Consider the following 21,260-nt stretch of genomic DNA (forward strand, 5'->3'; position numbering starts at 1 on the left):
CTAAAGGGAAGGGAGTAATACACAAGGTGTGGGAGTGGGCAAGATCGAATTAAGTGGGTGAGAAATGTGGTATTGTATGCGGTGTTGCATTTGGTAGTTAAGCAGAGTGAGGGTATGCTTCTCGAAAGAAGTGCGTTTTCAGAGATTTCTTGAAAGCAGAAAGGTTGGGAGAAAGTCGGACAGACCGTGGGAGAGCGTTCCAGAGGAGGGGTGCAGCCCTTGCAAAGTCTTGAATGTGAGCATTAGAGATGTCGCGAACTGTTCGCCGGCGAACTTGTTCGCGCGAACATCGGGTGTTCGCGCTCGCCGGAAGTTCGCGAACGTCGCGCGACGTTCGCCATTTTGGGTTCGCCATTGTTGGCGCTTTTTTTTGCCCTCTCACCCCAGACCAGCAGGTACATGGCAGCCAATCAGGAAGCTCTCCCCTGGACCACTCCCCTTCCCTATAAAAACCGAAGCCCTGCAGCGTTTTTTCACTCTGCCTGTGTGTGCTGAAGAGATAGTGTAGGGAGAGAGCTGCTGCCTGTTAGTGATTTCAGGGACAGTTGAAAGTTTGCTGGCTAGTAATCGTTTTGATACTGCTCTGTTATTGGAGGGACAGAAGTCTGCAGGGGTTTGAGGGACATTTAAGCTTAGGTAGCTTTGCTGGCTAGTAATCTACCTTCTACTGCAGTGCTCTGTATGTAGCTGCAGTGGGCAGCTGTCCTGCTTCTGATCTCATCTGCTGACTGCTGCAATAACAGTAGTCCTTGTAAGGACTGCTTTTATTTATTTTTTTGTTGTTTTACTACTACTACTACTACTACTATAAGAGCCCAGTGCTATTAGTCTAGCAGTGTCCCTGAAATCACTAACAGCTCTCCCCCTACACTATCTCTTCCAAGCACACACAGGCAGATTTTTCAGATACATTTTTGCCCTTGATCCCCCTCTGGCATGCCACTGTCCAGGTCGTTGCACCCTTTAAACAACTTTAAAATCATTTTTCTGGCCAGAAATGTCTTTTCTAGATGTTAAAGTTCGCCTTCCCATTGAAGTCTATGGGGTTCGCGAACCGTTCGCGAACCGCTCGCGTTTTTGCGCAAGTTCGCGAATATGTTCGCAAACTTTTTTTCCGACGTTCGCTACATCCCTAGTGAGCATGTGAGGAGGGAATGAGAGAAGAGTTGAGTAGCAGGTCAGTAGAGGAGCGTAGTAAGCGGTTGGGTGAGTATATGGAGATGATCTACCCTTAGCTCTAGTCAAATTTGGCTCCCAAGAAGTTTGAGTCTAGAGATTCAAAAAATTATTCAGGTTGAGACTATGTCCTGGTAAGGAAAACTATATCCCATGAATGCCCTTCAAAATGAAACCAGTACATGAAACATTGACAGCATCTAATAGTAGAAACGATTACTTCATAGGGTAGAGGCAGCATTTAGGAATAAATATGTGGCAAATTAATTGAATAATTGCAAGAACGCTGTGTCTGCATCCGACGTGTCGCGTTGGATCAACGATGTGACTTCATCCGACATTTCTATCTCTTACTTTATTTCTGTTGCATGCGTTTTGTCACAGCGCGCCAAAAGCGTCCATGTAGTCCTACCCTTAGGCAAGAGAAGTGTTTAACATAGACCAATCTTATCAAACATGAGGGACTAGTGACTGATTATTAAAAGGTTGCAGGAATCTAGGACAGATAGCTTGATTCTATCAATATTGAAAATGTTTCATATTCGATGTTGGAAAAAGGGATTAGATGAGAAATGTGCTAATTAATTTTTTTAGGCTATATGATCAGTAATGGGATGCAGCAAGTGACAACAGCTGGGGTCTGCATACTGGATTATCTTCTAGACAGTATCCTGACTCATCTTGCTTAACTATCCCTTACATGCAGTCCCATGCATAATGAATTAAATACTTTTGGTTAGGACTGAATTTCTTTACTCTCCATCAGGATTAATCTGCTATCCTGTAGGGCCCCAGAGGGTGCTATTCCTTGCAACCCTCCATATCTATAGTCGGATCTATGTTTTCTCTACAAGTAACACTATGCGGGATCTCTCTTTAAAAGATTTTGGCAAGAATATTGTGTCCCAAAATTGAGCTTATGGTAGGTTCTAGGTTTACACTAGAAACTTTGCCTTTTTGTGAGAAAATCATTCCCCCGATATATAAAATTGCCACTTGTCCTTGGCTGTAATATATACAGTTGTTACCATGTTACTAGTGCCAGACAGGGGCTGAAATTGACCTACTGAAAAATGCAGGCCAAAAATCAGCCCCTAGGCAGGCATAAGTCTCCTCTCCTGCTTGCACCTGGAACAATTGTGTTACCAAATTGATTCTAGCTTTAAACCACGTATTCTGGACTTGTTACAGTTATAATTTTCTTATAGTGGTTAATCTGATGTGTTCATAAAAAGTAGTTTTCATCCCTTGTATGATTATACGGTTAAGAACCTTACATAAGGGCGAAGCCGAATGCTGAGCCGGTAGGAAGCGCAACACGGGAGCTCCGCGCAAAAAATCCTGTTCAGCCCATATAATTGCTCCTTCTCGTGCAGGAAATTGCCCTCAAGCGGTGTCTACTAACTGCTCTTACCTTCCGCAGCAGAATATGCGCAGAGGAGCGCAAAAGGTACGTGCTGACACGGCTGTAAAGCTGGGGCAGTTTGCTCGCAGCATGGATCAAAATGGCGCCCGCAGCCCCAATACTCCGCCTAAGCAGGCCTCCTCTCCCAAGGTTTTTGCAGGCCCTCCAGAGGAGGCTGCGCCTTCCGCTCAAGATATCATGGCTGCAATTGCGGCTTGCCAATCCTCCATCACCGCCACCCTTACATCCAAGATAGATGAGGTTAAGGTGGAGATCTTGCTCCTTAAACAGGATATGCAGGCCATCAGGGAGCGCACTGGTGCGCTTGAGGAGAGAGTCAGTGCACTGGAGGACCGCACAGCTCCTGTTAATGGGGACATTACGCAGTTACAAAAGCAGCTGAAGATGGCTGCTGATAAATTGGAGGATATGGAGAACAGACAGAGGAGATCAAATGTAAGAGTAGTGGGGCTGCCAGAGAGAAGTGAGGGAGCCAACCCTGAAACCTTTGCAGAGCAATGGCTGAAAGAGCTATTGGGGCCAGAGACTTTCTCATCGCAATTTGTTGCTGAACGGGCACATCGTGTCCCCACTAGGCCCCTGCCTCCTGGGGCCCCTCCGCGTCCATTCCTGATAAAGCTGTTAAATTACCGGGACAGGGACGCAGCATTAAGGGCAGCAAGACTAAAAGGTGATCTGCTGTACAAGGGCGCACGTGTTTCATTATACCCTGACTACTCGGCCGCGCTGCAGAGACAACGCAGCTCCTTTTTAGGAGTCAAGAGGCAGCTACGAGATTTGGGAATCAAATACAACATGATTTACCCCGCCAAACTACGCATAATTGATGGTGATAGGCCACAGTTCTTCGAGCGTCCGGAAGGGGCCCTCCACTGGTTGGAAACACGTCCCTCGAGGCAAAGACGGAACCCACGCCCGGAGCAGGCCAGTCCACCTTCCTCCCCAGCATGATCCCCTTTTGCTTCTTCACGGATGAGGGACCGGGAGCATCCAGCTCGGCAACAAGTCTTTATAATGGAAAGTTTGTGACAACCCTGGGGACTGGGGTTGTTGTGGTGTCATCGCTACAGGGCTACCAGTAACTGGGGCATTTTTCGGTTCATGTCCATCTCACTTTGCATATATATTTACCTGGCTATCGTGTGAAATGCATCAGTCACTGGGAAGGGAAGGAGCTCTGAGACCTTAGCAGCGGGCATGCCCGTAGTTTGTCTTTCATTGCTGTTATTCTTTCGTTTTCAAGAACTACTAAGTTTTGGAGGACATATATATGTTTTTTTTTTTTTTTTCTGTTTCTGATATTTTGGTCTAACGGAGGATTCTTTGGTTTGGTGAATACCGGAATACCGTATACCCCAAAGACAAGGGAAGTTCATAGTTAAGGGATTAATGTATCTCCAGGTTTGGGTGGTGATACCGGGTGGGGGAGTTTTGTGGGGATTTAAAATGCTGTACTTAACTGTTCTTTTCTTCTACTTTCTGCTTCTGACTATCTCTTCCGGATGGGTTCTCCACGCGGCTACTCAGTGGATCTGGGGTCAGTCTGTGAGCGGTCCAATGATACCTAACGCTGTCCAACCACTACATGCATCATGGCAGGTACTAAGATTAGGTTAATCTCTTGGAACGTAAGAGGTCTCAATGATAGAATAAAAAGATCCTTGGTACTGGATCACCTTAAAAAACTTGGAGCGGACATTGTACTCCTGCAGGAGACTCATTTAATAGGGCAAAGGGTAAGGGCTCTCAGGAGACACTGGTTGAATCCCACCTTTCATGCTGAATACTCTACATATTCGAGGGGGGTGGCAATCCTTTTTAGGAAAACACTTCTACCTACAATTGAGTCTTGTGTCTCCGACAGGTATGGCAGATATGTAATTCTTAAATTAAGCTTAGCATCGACCCCATTTATATTAGTGAACGTCTACTCCCCACCCCCGGGGGACATTGCCCTCCTGCAGACTATTCTGGGAAAGGTGGCTACCTTAGGGGATTACCCCACAATTTGGATGGGGGACTTTAATGCGGTACCTGTTCCGGGAATTGACCGCCTTAAACCTAGCAGGGGTGACTCTTCTGCTCTGGGGGACTGGCTCCGGGCTTCCAATTTAACGGATGTTTGGAGGTGGTCCCACCCTGACAAGCAACAATTTTCATGTTTTACAGTCTCCACTGCTTCCCTCTCGCGTATTGACTTAGCGTTTGCCTCCCCCACACTTCTACCGTTTGTAGATTCAATTAGTTATACCACACGCATTTGCTCGGACCATGCTCCTTTGCAAATGGAACTGGGTCTTACACCCCAACCGGGAGAGAGGCAGTGGAAACTACCCCCCAAGTGGATTCAACATGAGTTTGTCAAGCAGGAGTTTACTCAGCAATTCAAAATGTACTGGGAGATTAATTCAGGCACAGCGCCAGCCCCAACTGTATGGGATGCAGCCAAGGCCTATACTCGGGGCACATACATTTCACTAATCAAAGAGGCTAGACGTAAGGCGGATTCAGGGTTGTTAGAAGTCCGCAAGGTCTTGGAGGAGGTAGAGGAAACACACGCGGTTGATCCGACTAATGCTTCGGGTGAAGCGCTGTTATCTGCCCAAAGAAATGTCAATCTAGCATATATGGAAAAATATTCACAGAGGGAGGTGTATCGAGTAGCTAGTTGGTATGACAAGGGGGATAAGTGTGGCAAGCTGTTGGCAATGCTATCCAGAGAACCGACACAGATAACGGCAATCCCTAGGATCATTACAGCTGACGGTACAGTGCACCAAAGCCCTGACCAGATATTGAAGGAATTTTTTTCCTACTACTCTGACTTATATAGCTCCAAAGTTAACTTTTCTCAGGATGCCCTGAACCGGTATCTGGATGGCATTTCCTTCCCTAAACTTTCCAGAGATGATACAGAGTTACTAAACCGAGTCATAACCACAGAGGAAGTTCTGGAGGCTATAGCCGCCTTTCCGAATGGCAAGTCACCCGGCCCGGATGGCCTGCCTATAGAATGGTACAAGGTACATGGTGAGGTTATTGCCCCACGATTGGCCTCTCTATTCAATGATATTATTCAGGGTGCCCCCCTTCCAGCCACCTCTAAACTAGCAACTATTGTGTTGATTTTAAAAGAAGGCAAACCCCCTGAACACTGCGGGTCCTATCGACCGATTTCTCTCCTAAATTCTGATGTTAAAATCCTGGCCAAAATACTTGCAAACCGCCTGAAACTGGTGATAGACAATCTGGTCCACCCAGATCAAACAGGCTTTATGCCAAATAAGGGTACGGATATCAATATTAGACGCCTGTACACTAATATTTCGGCCCATCATCGGAATGCGGGAGAGAGAATCGTGGTATCCTTAGACGCCGAGAAAGCCTTCGACACTATAGAGTGGCCATACCTATGGCAGATCCTTTCTCGGTTTGCTATAGGTAATAACTTTATAGCGTGGGTTAAGGCCTTATATGATTCCCCCAGGGCTAGGATACGGGTGAACTCGGGTCTATCTGGTGAGATCCCCTTGGCTAGAGGGACGAGACAGGGGTGCCCATTGTCCCCCCTTCTCTTTGCCCTCGCGATCGAACCCCTAGCCATTAACATTAGAACAAACCCTCAAATTAAAGGGCTACAGATGCAGAGGTGGGAAGAAAAACTTTCACTTTACGCGGATGACATGCTGATCTATCTGGCGGACCCGAGGGACTCATTGTCCAAGCTCCTGAGTGAGATAGCTGGCTTTGGAGATTTTTCTGGTCTCCGGGTTAATTGGGGGAAATCTCTTGTTTTCCCCATTGATGCTGGAGCCCAGCGGGATGTTCTACATGGCCCCCTATTACAATGGGTGGATAGTTTCAGATACCTTGGGATATTAATACACAAAGATACGAAAAAATATGTGGGATCTTAACTTGGCCCCTCTCATTGGATCTCTCAAACTTAAGGTGCATAATTGGGCAAATCTACCTTTATCCTTACCCGGACGCATCAATATATTGAAAATGGTTTTTCTACCAAAATTTCTTTATGCCTTTCATAACTCTCCAATTATACCCCCCAGGAACTGGTTTAGGCACTTAGACGCCATAGTACGTGGCTTTGTTTGGGCGGGAGAACGTCCGAGGATTGGGTGGCAGACTCTCCAGGCTCCAGCTAACAGAGGGGGATTGGCCCTTCCTAATTTCCTGCTGTACTTTTATGCAAGCCAGCTGGTATATGCCTGGTGGTGGCTGAACCCCAATCCGAACAACCAGGCGGTGGTTCTTGAGGCAGGAATACTCTCCTCATTCGAGGCTTTAGCCAATCAGTTACATAGGGGTATAGCCTCGATATATGTTCTTACACCAGGTATGAAAACGGTATGTACAATTTTCCAGAGAGTGGTGGTGTCTCCTTGCCGTAAGAGACTTCAGTGGTCCAAGTGGTCCCCTTTGTGGGGGAATGACGCTTTGATGCAATTAAGGCATTTGCCCGATGCTGCCACCTGGGCAGCGGCAGGAATTAAGTTTTTGGGGGATGTGGTTGGTTCTGGGGAGATAAAACAATTTGCAAAGTTGAAGGAAGACTTTGACTTACAAAATCACATGCTCTTTGGATATTTGCAATTACGTCATGCCTTATCAGCGCAGTTTCCAGAGAGAGCCCCAGAGGTAGTGGAGACTACTTTAGAAAAATATTTGAGACGCCCTGAACTGGTAAGGTCACTTAGTTGGTTCTATGCCCTTCTCCTGCGGGATGACTTTGATCCGCTCCAACATTTCTACCGGAAATGGCAGCCTGAGTTTCCCCAATTAAATGTAGGTGACTGGAAGGAAATTTTATGTCAAATTCCTGAGACTAACATTTCTAGTAGAGATAGGTACATACACACAAAGTTTCTTAATCGTGTCTACCTGACGCCTCACAGACTGGCCCAGATTTATCCTGGCTGTCCTGATGTATGCCCTAAATGTAATGGTGCTCAAGGTACTTATAGTCATGTTTTTTGGGACTGTCCTGAAATACAGAGATTCTGGGCGGAAATAATGCAGTTTGCGGAGAGTAAGCTTGGACTCCCCAATGTATGTTCACCTGAACTTTGCTTACTGGGTGTAACTGAAGGTCTCGCTCTGAGCACCAGCGAACGGATCTGCCTTTTGCAGCTACTGCACTTCGCCAAAAAAGCCATCCTGATGACTTGGAAGGCAACGGCACCTCCGACTTTGAATTTCTGGAAAAAACTAATCGACGGTGTTCTTCCCAGTCAAAAGTTGACATATATGGCAAGAGGCTGCCCAGGAAAATTTGGGAAGATATGGCATGCCTGGTTGGGGGTGGGCCAGAATGTTTGAAGGTCGTCTAACTTTTCTCTACTAAAGGCAACATGTGAAATGTGACCGAGGCCTATCGATATATACGGACTGAAACTGACTTCTGCACTTTTACTCGTGGTGGGATGCCTAGTTCGACATGCCCACTTTAGTAACACTCTGAGCCGAACGCGGGTGACCCTTCCCCTCTTTACTCTTCCTTTTCCTCGGTTTGCCCCGAGGCTCTATCTCTCTTGACTCTTTCTCTTTCTTTTTCTTTGTAACTGGATGTTTAAAATGCAATAAAGAAAATCTGTTAAAAAAAAAGAACCTTACATAAATTCACTGAGCGTAGGTTGTTAGTTTTGGTTTAATTTACTTGTTTGTAATCTAGTAAATTGTTTAGGTGGCATCACCAATTAAAAACTATATTTTATTTTTCTTTCTGTGCATTTAGCCACAACAAGTTGTATAGGTGTGCATTATTGTATAGCTTTGTTCTTTGATCTTTGTTTAAAATTCTTAAATTTATATGAAAACAATAAAAACAATTAAACTTAATTGTGTTGGCTTGGGTGCAGGCACACGCGACTGATTTATAGGAGAAGGAAAGGTAATTTTTTATACCTATCTTTAATTGTTGCTTGGGTGAGCCTCTCCTGAACCGCATTACTTTCGCTGCCCAATTCGGTCTCCCGCACTGACGCGTGCCGTTGAAGTTTTAGCCCTTTACAAACTTTGCGGCCGCCATGTTGGCCGAGTGCGCGTCATGTCCTGTGTCTCCCTGTGTGAAGTGCGCATGCGCTAAATTTAGTCCTCCTCTTGCATGGGGAAAGTAAAGGATATGGTACGCATGCGCAGGGCTTACAAAATTTCAACTGCGCATGTGTGAGCCCTATTAGAGCCTATTTGGATAGCGAGAGGGTCGGATTTTCTATTATATGCACCTTGCAAAAAAATTTACTACGATCTTGGATTACAGAAACAGGGGGAAACGTATAGAGCAACGCTTCCTGTAAGTATCTCTCCATTTTGTGGGCAATGTATACAACTTTATTTGTAATTTACATTTCCTTCACAAGAATGCAAACTCTGGCATTTCTTCACTGAAATCAGCTGTGTGCCTGCCCATGAGCCAACACACAGTACTGCCTTATTACAAAAAAATATTTTCTTTCTTATATAATGTATCCCTGATTAGTGCTTATCGAAAACTTTATCCTAACCTTGTTTTGATAGCTCCTTGGTCTTCCGCCCCATATTTATTCTGTGGTAGTATGTTGGTGTTAGAAATTCTATCAGACAGGAAATTCAAATAGCTCAAAAGCAGGCCTATCAGTAAAAAATGATCAGCATCCCCTATAGGTAAATTTTATTGTACATGAATATGTTGTATAGTAGTTTATTGCTTCAAATCTAAATTAAAGGGGCAGTTTGACCCCTTAGACAACATGGGTGCAATGAATAGAGCTTGTGCTAAAACACTCTTTGCCTATGAAAGAAAGGGGGAAGGGTGGGGGTTGTATACTGGGAATCTAATTATGTACCTGCAAGGACCCCACATGCCATTTCAAATCTAATTTGTATTCCAGTTCGTAATACAATAATGTTACTGGTTCTATCATAACTGGTTATAACAGAAGATGTGTAACAGTGACCTGTTTTGAGTAGTTCTTCTAAACGTTGTTCTCCACTCGGATTTTAAAGCTTGTTTATGCTTTATATGGAGCATCAATAGTGTTACTCAAATAACATCTGGATCTATAAGCACCATGGGAGGAATCCACATCATAAGACTCTTCAAGTTGTTGATTAGCCAGCAGTATCTCACTGCAGAATGCACATTTGACCTTTGGTATCTGAGGACTATAAAAATACTCATCTAGGTAAAAATAGAACTGCAAAAATGTCTTAAACTGACAGTTATTTAAATTATTACTTTTGAAAATGCCCTGTGAAATATGCAAAATCTGAAGGCAATGGTAACTTAGAAAAAACAAAATTCTCAAAAATACAGGTGCTACAGAGTTAAAGGTAGTTGTGTAGGTCTCCATCTTGTACTGACTTACAAGATTTCCATTATGGGCCAGGGCTGAAAGGAGTTGTTTTGCAGTCTTCTCGACTACATTATTGTAATGTATACCTATCCATAAAAGGATAGGATTCTATGTTTCTAGAATTTGTTAAGCCTTTAACATAATCATGGCAAAAAAAATCTACAGACAAAATGTTGATGGTGTACTAGTGGTAATAAATAGGGTAAATGCCCCTACAGCAGTCTTAGGGCAGATTTAAGGATCGAGCTGTGTTTTCCAGGACAATTTGAGTTTTTGAGTTGATTTTTGTGATAAAAACTCACAGTTTCAGGTTAAGAGATCTATTACATCCCAAGCCTGTAAATAGCTCGAATTCAAAAATACACATGTAAAACCGTCGAGGTCTTGTTGGCGTCAGTGTTCCCTTAAACCATTTGAAGATGTTAATAGCCATCATGATGTCTGAGTGTTTTTGGAGGGTTTTCCCCTGAAAACGCAATCAATCCAAGTGATTCGTGTTTTTCCCACCGAAAAACTCGATCAACTTGAACAATTCATGTTTTAGCCCACCGAAAAACTCGATCAGTTTGAATTTTTGGGTTGTTAACCCCAAACTTGCTAATTCGAGTTTTTCCCATTCAAGTTTTTTTTTTTAAATTAGAAACCATTCAAGTTGTGCGTTTATTTGAGGTACATAAAACTCTAAAATTCAACCTTTGATAAATAACCCCATTAATGTGTGTGACAAATATCAGTTGAGGTGGAGAATAAGGACATTTATCACCTGTCAGCTGATTGTTTAGGCAAGTTATTATATAGGTAAAATATAGAAACAAGCAGTAATGTACAACAAATAATATTATAAAATGGGGTAGATAAGAATAGTGTTCAGGTGGGATAAAATGTATACATTTCCACAGAGGTACATTGGAAGCTGTTGAAAAATGCGATCTTGTTGAAGATGATAATTTATACGGGTGTTAGTGAAAATTTGTACCAGAAAACAGAGCAGACGCACAGATCCCACATGTAACCTTTTACATATATACACTCACCTGTTTCATAGGATCCAAGTGTGTCTACTGTGGAGTTTTTGTACAAATCACCTCCTCATGCTTTAGGTCTGGGGCAAGTGCTACACTATATAATAAAATCCTTTTTGTACATTAGTTAAAATCACAGTTTATTATAAAGTTGTTTAAATGTAGTAAATCAGCAAATGTGAAAGATACACTTGACCCATAAACAGGATGTGCATTTGGCCCTCCAGATACCAATACAAAATAGAAATATTAACCAGTGCAGTAACCCAAAGCAGTTAGGATGGTTGTTTGGTTTCTTGTTACTTTCTGCACCATGGCATATGCAAATCAGGGAGGGCAAAAGAGTGGCTTTATTTTTATTTTTTTTGTTTTGTGAAGAAGAGTCACATGATTTTAAGAGATTCTTTCTTTTCAGTGGGACAATGATGCCAAACTAAGGCCAAAGTAATACTGGAGTGGCTGTACATGCACCAATCCAGTTATACAGAATGGAAAATTGCTGGTCGGACAGACCCGTGCCCGCTGGCCTGCAACCCAAACCGTCCCCTGCTCAGTCCCCTGCTCAGACCCAATGCCCAAATCAACCCGCAATGGGTTTAGTTAACTCCCGATCCAGAGACCCACAAAACCTTAAGTGACGTTACCATGGACCAGAAGTGATGTCCCAGTGGCGTAACTACCGGGGGAGCAGGGGGTGCGATTGGGCCAGGGCCCGCACCCCCTCAGGGCCCCCCGGCAGCTTGCGCGCCACTGACTTCGGGCGTATGGAAGGGGGCCCGGCTGCACGTCCCGCGCCAGGGCCCGCCCCCCTCTAGTTACGTTACTGCACTCCAGAGGTGGATGAATTTAAAATAAAATATCACAGAACACAATTCCAAGAAAGGATTTTTTCAGCTAAAAACAAGTCGAGTTGTGAGGTTTTTTTCTACCTCGAATATACTCACAACTTGAATGTTTGCTTATTTATGAAAAAAACAGAATGTAAAAAAAACTAGAATTGATGCAATCGGGGGGGGGACCTAAAATATTCTAATTGATCGAGTTATCAGTAAAAAAAAGTGAAATAGTTTGAAATTATCTAAATTTCGAGTGCAAAGCACGGAAAAAAAACTTGAAAATCAAAACAGCTAAAAACACTGCCACGGACTTCTACATGACCTTGACAGGTTTTAGCTGGAGTATTTTTGGATTTGAGCTTTTTGCAGCTTCGGGGAATAATCAATTTCGAAAAATTCTAAATTTTTTTTTGTTGCGAAAAACTCAAGTTTTTACTGAAGCTACCCTTGAAAAACTATTTCTTCAGGAAAAACACAACTTGATAAATAACCATGTCACAATGAAACCAGCAGAACTTGACATTTGTCTCTTTAAAGGGATTCTGTCGAGATTTTTATGATGTTTTTATTTTTCATAATTACACTGTTTACACTGCAAACAACTCTACAATATAAAATTTCATACCTGAACCAGCAAGTGTATTCTTTTTAGTTGTAATATTGGTGTGTAGGCAGCCATCTCAGGTAATTTTGCCTGGTCATGTGCTTTCAGAAAGAGCCAAGCACTTTAGGATGGAACTGCTTTCAGGCAGGCTGTTTTTTCTCCTACTGTAACCTAATGTGTCGCAGTGGGACCTGGATTGTACTATTGAGTGTTGTTCTTAAAGCCCCCTACACGGGCCCATAAAAGTAGGATTTGGTTTGGGATTCTGCCTTTTTCAGCAGGATTCAGCCGGGGAGGGAGATTGCGTGACTTTTTGTTATAAAACAAGGAAGTAAAAAATGATTTTCCCTTCCCACCCCTAATTTGCATATGCAAATTAGGATTTGGACTCTGTATTCTTCGGCAGCTTATCGGCCTGTGTAGAGCCCCCTGACGGGATTTCCCAATCGATATCTGGGTGAAAGTCGGCCAGATGCCGATCGGGCAGGGTAGAAAATACGTTGAAGCGGCCCGCGATCCGACTGGCCGTTTCGGATGCATTGTGATCCAATTGTTGGGCCCTAGGACCCACGATCGGATAAACCCGGTATCGCCAACTTCAATGTGGGCATATCAGGGAGAGATCCGCTCGTTTGGTGATGTCTATGGCCACCTTAATATCTACCAGGCAGCTGTTATCTTGTGTTAGGGAGCTGCAAACTGGTTACCTTCCCATTGTTCAGTTAATAGGCTGCTGGGGGTGAAAGGGACAGGGATGCACCGAATACACTATTTTGGATTCTGCCGAACTCCCGAATCCTTTGCGAAAGATTTGGCAGAATACCGAATCCTAATTTGCATAAGCAAATTAGTGGTGGGAAGGGGAAAAAACATTTTACTTCCTTGTTTTGTGAAAAAAACAAACACATAATTTCCCTCCCCGCCCCTAATTTGCATATACAAATTAGGATTCGGTTTCACCAGGCAGAAGGATTCGGCCGAATCCTGCTGAAAAAGGCTGAATCCTGGCCAAATCCCGAATTCAGTATCCCTTTAAGATCAGAGAAAAACAAGGAAGTATGGCAGTGTAAATTTTTTTTACCAGAAACAATATAGGATTGTAAATGCATTTGAAATGTCCCCTTCACATCAGCCGTTTTGGGTCTATTTTCTCCAGCTGCACAAGTGGCCTGAGCTGTTCTGCAAACAACCTGACTTCATCAGCTATATTGTCTTGACCAGCTGGTGCCACTGCACTTAGCTCTACAAGATATGAAAGTGACAAGGGTTCAGCACCCTCTGCAGAGCCTGCCACCAGTACCCGACACACCTTGTACACGGCCACCTTTATAACTCCTTTCCTGAACAAGTGGCCCCGTGCTACAAACTCATGGTCCACGCGGAAGCCCATCTCCTGCAGAAATTCAGGAAGAACATCCGAGGTGGCAATGTCAACACAATTACGCACCAACGTGTGGCGGCTTCGGTCTCCAGCCTCAGGCTGACCCAGGTACCTAAGGTGCCATGGTGCACCTGGCCGATCCAAAGGGCGACGTGCTCGAAGCACAAAGGGGCTGGCCTGCTGACCCTTGAGAAGGTAAACACTCTCATGATCTGAAAAATTCTCAGGCTCCATATTGTCACATAAACCACGCAAACGATGGAGGAGGCTCTCTAGACCCTGGTCTAGAATACTACCTGAAAAAAAAAACAAAATTAAAGACTTTAATATTTGATAACTAGACAGTTACTGATAAGTGTGGTAAATCTTGGAGATAAATTAATCAAGTAATTAAAACATGTTGTTTAATGCTTTTTTGCTGCGACTACAGCAGGGTGACATTTTATATGAGATTTGGGGATCTGGCCAAATGCTAGACAGATATATATAAAAAAAAAAAAAGAAAAACAAATGAACAATTGTAAAAAGTAAACAAAAGTAACTCCCCCATAATAAAACCCAAATCTAACGTCCTCATTTTGAACACACTTTTAGGATTTCCAAACTGGTCTCCAGATCAGCACAAAACGGTTTTTGAGAAGCTCTTAAACAGTAGATTTCCAGGGAAAAGCAGCTGGATGCAAGCTTAACATCATGCTGTGCAATACCAATCGTTGGCTATATTGTGTAGGATTCAATTCTACTAGAGAAGTGGAAGCTTCTCTGGAATGACAAGTTGCATTTCACAGTCTGACAGAGAAGTCTGGGTTTGGTGGATACCAGGTGAATGGTACCTGCTGAATGTATAATCGATTCAATTCATGTCTGCTTCAAGAGTAGGAAATGGCTTTCTGCAGCCCCAGGTGCGTGCTGTACCCCCTGCAAGGGCAATTAGACACAATTTCAACAAAGACAGCAGCACTCTGGTTATTTGAAAAAAGTGAGTCTTTACTTAAAGTGCCCGAAGGCAACGTTTCATTCCCTTTGTTCCCGGGTCAGAAGGGCCCGAAACGTTGCTAATTAAAACTTGTGAGCAGGAAGGATCAACTACCACTTTTTATTTAAATGGGCAGTGTCAGATGAGCATCTGGACACAATACAAATACAGCTTTCTTCATCACTGAACTTATTTACACATTTAATTCCAGCAACACCCTCTCACGAGATGACATTGCTTGTTTATACCTAATGTAATTGTCTGCTAACCTTCAGAGCTTTTGATGTCAGAGTATAAACAAGTGCTCAGTGTTAGGAGTTGCTGCTGGAATTTCAAGTGCAAATTCTTTTGGAGGAGGCAAAATCTACGGGGTGGTGATGTAGTGAAGAGGTAAAACTCATTAAAATAAGTTACAGCTATGTGAATAAAGCAGAGGTATGCGAGTGGGACTGGGCTGGCCTAGTCACTGCTTATTAGCTCATCAATAATGATGACAGCTTCCTGAGGTGAAAAGTTAAAACAAGCCCATCACTCATTTCAGACTACAAACTAAGAATGGATCTCTGCTCATTTTTAAAAACATTTTATTTAGGTAAAAAAAACCTTTATTTTAGTTTTTAAACATTAGACATTTTTTTAACAGCTAAACTTTATGTTGCCAGAAGGTTAAGACATTAATTGGCCTGAACAAAACACCTCTGGGATAAATTGGCCCTAAACCTGTGCCCAGCAAATCCAACCAACAATGTTCCAAAATCTAGTGGAAAACCCTCCCAAAAGAGCAGATGGTATTATAAATTTGATCCTACTGTTACTACTATATTAGCACCCTTGTTTTCAGAAAGAAATATTGACAAAATGTTGGAGAATATTAATGTTTCATATTTGCCATTAAATTCCTAAAATTTCACAGAATACAGTACTGTGCATATGCCAAGCCTGACCTGCCACAAAGGATGACTGGGAAAAAGTTGGTGACCACCCGGCCTACATACCAGTAAAACTTTTACTGGTACGGGGATCTTACTCAGTAAGCAGCTCGCACAAGTAGTATCTGCCAACGTGATCCTGTGTTTTGTTTTTTTTTAGGTTTGAGCTTAAAACGTGTGCAGTTTAGTAAAAATAAAATATTTTTCTATAGTGCGCATGTAAGACGCTATAAAGCCACGGGAAATTCCACCAAGATGGCAGCGTGGCACAGAGAGTAAGTTAAAATAAATAAATAATTGGTTCCCACATTGTGTTCATTATTATTTCCTTGTTTGTTTTTTTTTTTTACATACTTTTACTAACTTGCCCCTTTAATTGGTGAAACAGAACAGGTGCTGCTTGACTGCATATAAAAATCTGCTTTGCCCTAAAAAACACATTTTTATGCATCAATCTACTAGCTTTCTGCAGATAGCAAAGTTTTGTTGCCTCTCTATAAAATGCTAGAAATCATTTGTAAGGTAATACGTCCATGTATTCACTGTACCTATGTACTTGATTTATTATGTGCCTTTTTCTTGTAAAGCTATTTTTACCCTGGGGCACAGGAACTATAAAAAGAAATGCATACACCTCTACCTCAAGCAAACTGGTTTCTCTGCTATTAAACTTATTTGTAAGTGGATGAATAAAACCCTTCCACAAAACATTTTGCCACCCGTTCTATTTACATTGAGTGTATACTTTTGAAATTTCAGGTAGCTAGAAATTATTCAACAGTAGGAATAGAGAGCCTTTTCTGGTGTTGTTAAAATTGCTGGGTGTGTACATCATATACATGGATCAATCCGAATGAAACATTACCTCCTCTCAATTGCAGGCAAACGTGGAGAATTTCAGCGTAAAATGCAAAATATCGCATTTCGGTGTTAAAATCCACCACCTCTGCCTGCACCCAAGCAGAGGTAATGTTTTCAGCTGCAGGCAGAGCAGCAACAGAGGAGCAGTGGGGGAGCAGATTCTTGGACTGTGTATGGTTTAGCCCTAGTCTAGTGTGTGTATCGCCAGCTTTAGTGTTTACTACTGGTGCCTTGCAGTACAGATGCCCCGAGTCTGATTCTAATCTATGCACTAGGCAGTAAGGAAGGGGTATATAAACAATGATGGCATGTTGAGCTGGAAGAGGGTGGTTAAAGGGGAACTATCACAAACATTCAAATACAAGCTTAATCACACTGAAATAAGAAACTTTTTAAAGATAAGCAATTAAAAATTCTCTACCGTTTCTGAAATAATCAAGTTTATCTTCACTATCCCGCTCTCAGCATCAGTTTCTCTTCATTCTGTCTTCATGCAGGAGTTTTGGGTGTCAGATTTTCATCGGCAGTTAGATCCAATATATCATTTGGGGGGGCTCCCTTTTCTAGCAGATGTATTCAAGCTCACTCAAGTAATCCCAGTACAATCAAATCGAACAAAATAACGGACTTTGGCACAAATCCTGTATTTAGAGAGACAGGATTTCTAATGATCTTCTAGGAAAAAGGAGCCCCCCTATACGATATATTGGATCTAACGACCTTTACAAATCAGTCTCCAACTCCTGCATGAAGAGAGAAAAATAATGAGAGGGAGTAAGAAGAATAACTTAATTATTTCAGAAATAAATCAGAATTTTTAATTGATTATATTCAGAAACTTTCTTGAGTATGATGAAGCTTATATTACATTTTCATGATAGTTCCCCTTCAGACACGGGTCAAAGAAAAGGCATCACTAATTGAGACCTTATATTAGCAAGATACAATGGGGTGGAGAATGATGCAAATGATGAATAACCTGTGCCAAGTGCTTCACATAATAGAGAGAACACATGTACACAGCTTAAAACAGTGATTGAGAACTGCAGGACTGGCTTTACGAGGGGGCTCAAAGGAATAGAATGATAAACCAAGACGGAAGACCCATACAGTTTATTACACCCTTGTTACCTTGCAGCAAGTACTCCATCATGTTAATAGTTCCTCCAGATACAGGCATTGTGGTGACTGGAGGAGCCTCCATTGCAAAATGCTGGTTATAAAACAGAAATAGACACAAATGAACCAAAATATAGAACACACGAATATGGCCGAATCCCAAACCGGGAGGACAAGTAACATAATAAATACAATAAATATGCATAAGTATACAAAGCTTAAGTGTCATGTGTTAATGAGAGAAGGAGGTTCCTGTCCCATAGAGCTTACAATCTAAATTGTACTGTGGGAGATAATTCTGAGCTTTCTGGACTCTGACTTGACTTTGGAAGGGTTACAAGTTTAACATGTACTTAATTTTCTACCCTCTGTATATTCAAGTTCTTATAAAGGTCACATTCAAAGTAATATATTTACCCAGATACACTTCCTGACATTTAGACAGTTATATAGGTGCAATCCACAAACCGAGTTTGTAACCTGGGGGCCAAGTGATAAATATGTAAGGCAAAATGTAAAAACTGGCACACTCAAGGTTTGTATAATATGCAAAATGAGATTTTATGCGACGTTTCAATCCTAAACCTTTGTCAGGAATAATACAAAGGTCCTGGTTTAGTACAGAAATGCAGGGCTGTGGAGTCGGTACATAGATCCTTTGACTTCTCTGTTTTTAAAGGAACAGTAACACCAAAAACTGTAAGTATCAAATAAGAAAGCACACAGGTTACAAAGCACATAACAGATAAAAGACCTTTTTATTGGACAGGGCTTATTTCTTATGTGCTATGTTAAGGTGGCCATACACAGGAAGATAAAGCTTAAAGATTTTGGCACTTTATCTGCCCGTGTGTGGGGGCTTCCAACAGATCCCCCCAATCAATATCAGGCTAAAAACAATCCAAATATTGATTGGGCAGGTTTAATTTTTTCTGAGCTTGAGGAGCACATCGGCTAGTTGATGCGGTCCACGACCTGTCCACACCCATTTCCTTTGTTGTAATCTACCGGATATCGCCCTGCCTTTGGTGGACATATTGAGTTAAGATCTGCTTGTTTGGCAAAATCGCCAAACGAGCGGATCTTATAGTGTATGGCCACTTTAACCTGTGCCCATGGTTACACAGCAGCTTGTTTATATAAACTATAGTCGTCTTTCTGAGGCCGACACACAGCTTTTACCAGTGCATGCTGGTATATTGTATGTTAATTACTTTTAAACACTTTCACTTTTTGGGGTTACTGTTCCGAATGTAATTTCCATGTTGATTGAAAGAAGTTAAGTACACAACATACAAGGCATTTTATCACTGCCAAAGCTTCAAAATACAAACCGCATCCTTTGATAATTCTAAACCAAAACGTTAAACTACATATTGGAAAACCTATAATAACTTATATATTAATTGAACCTGGCATATAGCTGTAGAATAGCCGCTAAATACAAAATTAACTAAAGTATTGTTCTTAGAAATAGATTTGAGTCTGCCATATCCTCCTTCATAGAAGCTCTTAAATCTGATTTGATTATTTTCAGTGTTTGTATTATAATATATATATTGTATAATATATATATTTTTGGCGACTCAGACTCCAGATAACCAAAATTGTTCCTGACTCCGCAGCTCTGCCAATATGTTTAATAAAATCAAATTTTTGCATATTATACAAAACCTGAGTGTGCCAACTTTTACACACACTGTATATATATAGAGAGAGAGAGAAAGAGAGAGATGTGTAGAGTAGAACATGAGCATGGCAATACAAAAAGATTCAGCATTGGCTTGAATAAAAACTTAAATTACCCGTTCACTGCAATGCTTAAAGGGATTCTATCATGATTTTTATGATGTCGTTTTTATTTCTAAATTACACTGCAAATAATTTACTTCACAATATAAAATTTCATTCAAAATTGGTGAGTAGGCAGCCATCTCTGGTAATTTTGCCCAGTCATTTGCTTTCAAAAAGAGCCAGCACTTTAGGATGGAACTGCTTTCTGGCAGGCTGTTGTTTCTCCTACTCAGTTTAACTGAATGTGTCGTAGTGGGACCTGAGTTTTAATATTGAGTGCTGTACTTAGATCTATTAGGCAGCTGTTATTTTGTGTTAGGGAGCTGTAATCTGCAGGGCCGGATTTGCATTTGGGCGCCTCGAGACCTCACGGTCCTAATGGCCACCAATTGCATGCCCCCCCAATGTAAGCACGTGTATCTCAGCGATGTGGAACGCTGCGTTCCCAATGTGGCTGGGTGGCATGCTGCCCCTAGAAATTTGCCAGTCCTAGGCCCGGGCCTTTGTGGCCTGGTAATCTGGTTACCTTTCAATTGTCCTGTTGTTAGGCTGCTGAGGGGGGGGGAGGGGTGTTATCACTCCAATTTGCAGTAAAGAGTGACAAGTTTATCAGAGCACAAGTCATATGACTGGGGGCAGCTGGGAATCTGACAATATGTCTCAAAATTAAATATAAAAAATCTGTATTCTTTTGAGAAATAAATTTCAGTGCAGGTTAACTGATTTGTTTTGAAAAAAAAATTCCCAAGACAGTATCCCTTTAAGGTCACTTTCCCAGGTATGGTTTACAGCCAGAGAGCACTTGCAGCCTGAGAGTGTCACTCCACTTTCAGATCTACTCAGGGTTGCCACCAGGTCAGTAAAATATTACTCTGTTCCAGTGTTATTGATAAGGTAGTAAAATAGACTGTAAGACCGGATTTTTTCTATAGAAATGTTGGCAATCCTAGGTATGGTTATGTTCTTACAATTCGTTTGCAGTACGAGGGTAACACACACTACAACACATAAGACATCTATACACACTTACAAAGATGAAGTGCCTGACAAAATTTAGCAAAACAAATGAACAGGGATGCGTTAAGCTCAATCACTTCATTTAGAGCATGACTCGCAGTGCAGCTAATAAGACAAGACCCGGTCGATATTCCACACTCAATAGCTTCCCAATCATGCTGCCTTGATGCATCAAGTCCACCAGGACCATTTACGTAGCTGCGTGCGTCTGACGAAGATTTGTATGGAGGCGGGGCTCCTGACGCAGTCAAGACGGGACAGTGACGCATCATTCTCGTTCGCACGGGGAGGGTCAAGAAATGAGTTTCTAAATAAAAGGCACATAAATAAATTCAGGGGTACAGACAATGCTAAATGAAAGGTCAAGAAAAATGTTTTAGAGTTACCTATCTCATACCTCCAAACATTTGGAAATAAATAGAGGGACAACCATTTTGACCACGCCCATTTTCGTGGCCACACTCCTTAATTACCATGTTCATTTTACAAAATTTGGCAGGTTATGAACATATTTCTGTAGTTTTTTTCCAGTTATTACAGTTTTACTAATGAAGGTGAATTGCTCGTTAAGCTGTGAGTCTAACTTTTCCCAAGGGACCTGTTATCTTATATTTACAAGTTCTAATTGGCTTATCTCAAAATTTGTTTCTTTTTCTGCAGGGGTGATCCTGGCCCCTCCACCGCCCAAGGCAGCAGCAGTTGCTGCCGCCCCCCCTCCCCATGCGCTTATCTTTTTGCGCCTGTGGTAGGGTTGCCAACCGGCCGGT

At 42.2% G+C, this 21,260-nt stretch overlaps 1 protein-coding gene across 1 annotated transcript; it reads right to left on the bottom strand.

Annotated features, from left to right (window-relative positions):
- Nucleotides 1–13,379: 13,379 nt before the first annotated feature.
- Nucleotides 13,380–20,800, bottom strand: med18.L (mediator complex subunit 18 L homeolog). The gene is made up of 3 exons (XM_018246423.2): nt 20,507–20,800; nt 17,695–17,776; nt 13,380–14,093 (listed from the first exon to the last, which is right to left on the bottom strand). The coding sequence occupies exons 2-3, from the start codon at nt 17,765–17,767 to the stop codon at nt 13,540–13,542; spliced, it is 627 nt and encodes a 208-aa protein (XP_018101912.1). The 5' UTR covers nt 17,768–17,776; nt 20,507–20,800; the 3' UTR covers nt 13,380–13,539.
- Nucleotides 20,801–21,260: the final 460 nt, after the last annotated feature.

This window comes from Xenopus laevis, chromosome 2L (assembly GCF_017654675.1).
Source record: "Xenopus laevis strain J_2021 chromosome 2L, Xenopus_laevis_v10.1, whole genome shotgun sequence".
NCBI lineage: Eukaryota > Metazoa > Chordata > Amphibia > Anura > Pipidae > Xenopus > Xenopus laevis.

Excerpts from the sequence above, each read along its gene's own strand:
- med18.L (XM_018246423.2), bottom strand. The coding sequence starts at position 17,767 with ATGGAGGCTCCTCCAGTCACCACAATGCCTGTATCTGGAGGAACTATT. Across the intron at positions 14,094-17,694 it reads GATGGAGTACTTGCTGCAAG|GTAGTATTCTAGACCAGGGT; the intron begins GTAACAAGGGTG and ends TTTTTTTTTCAG.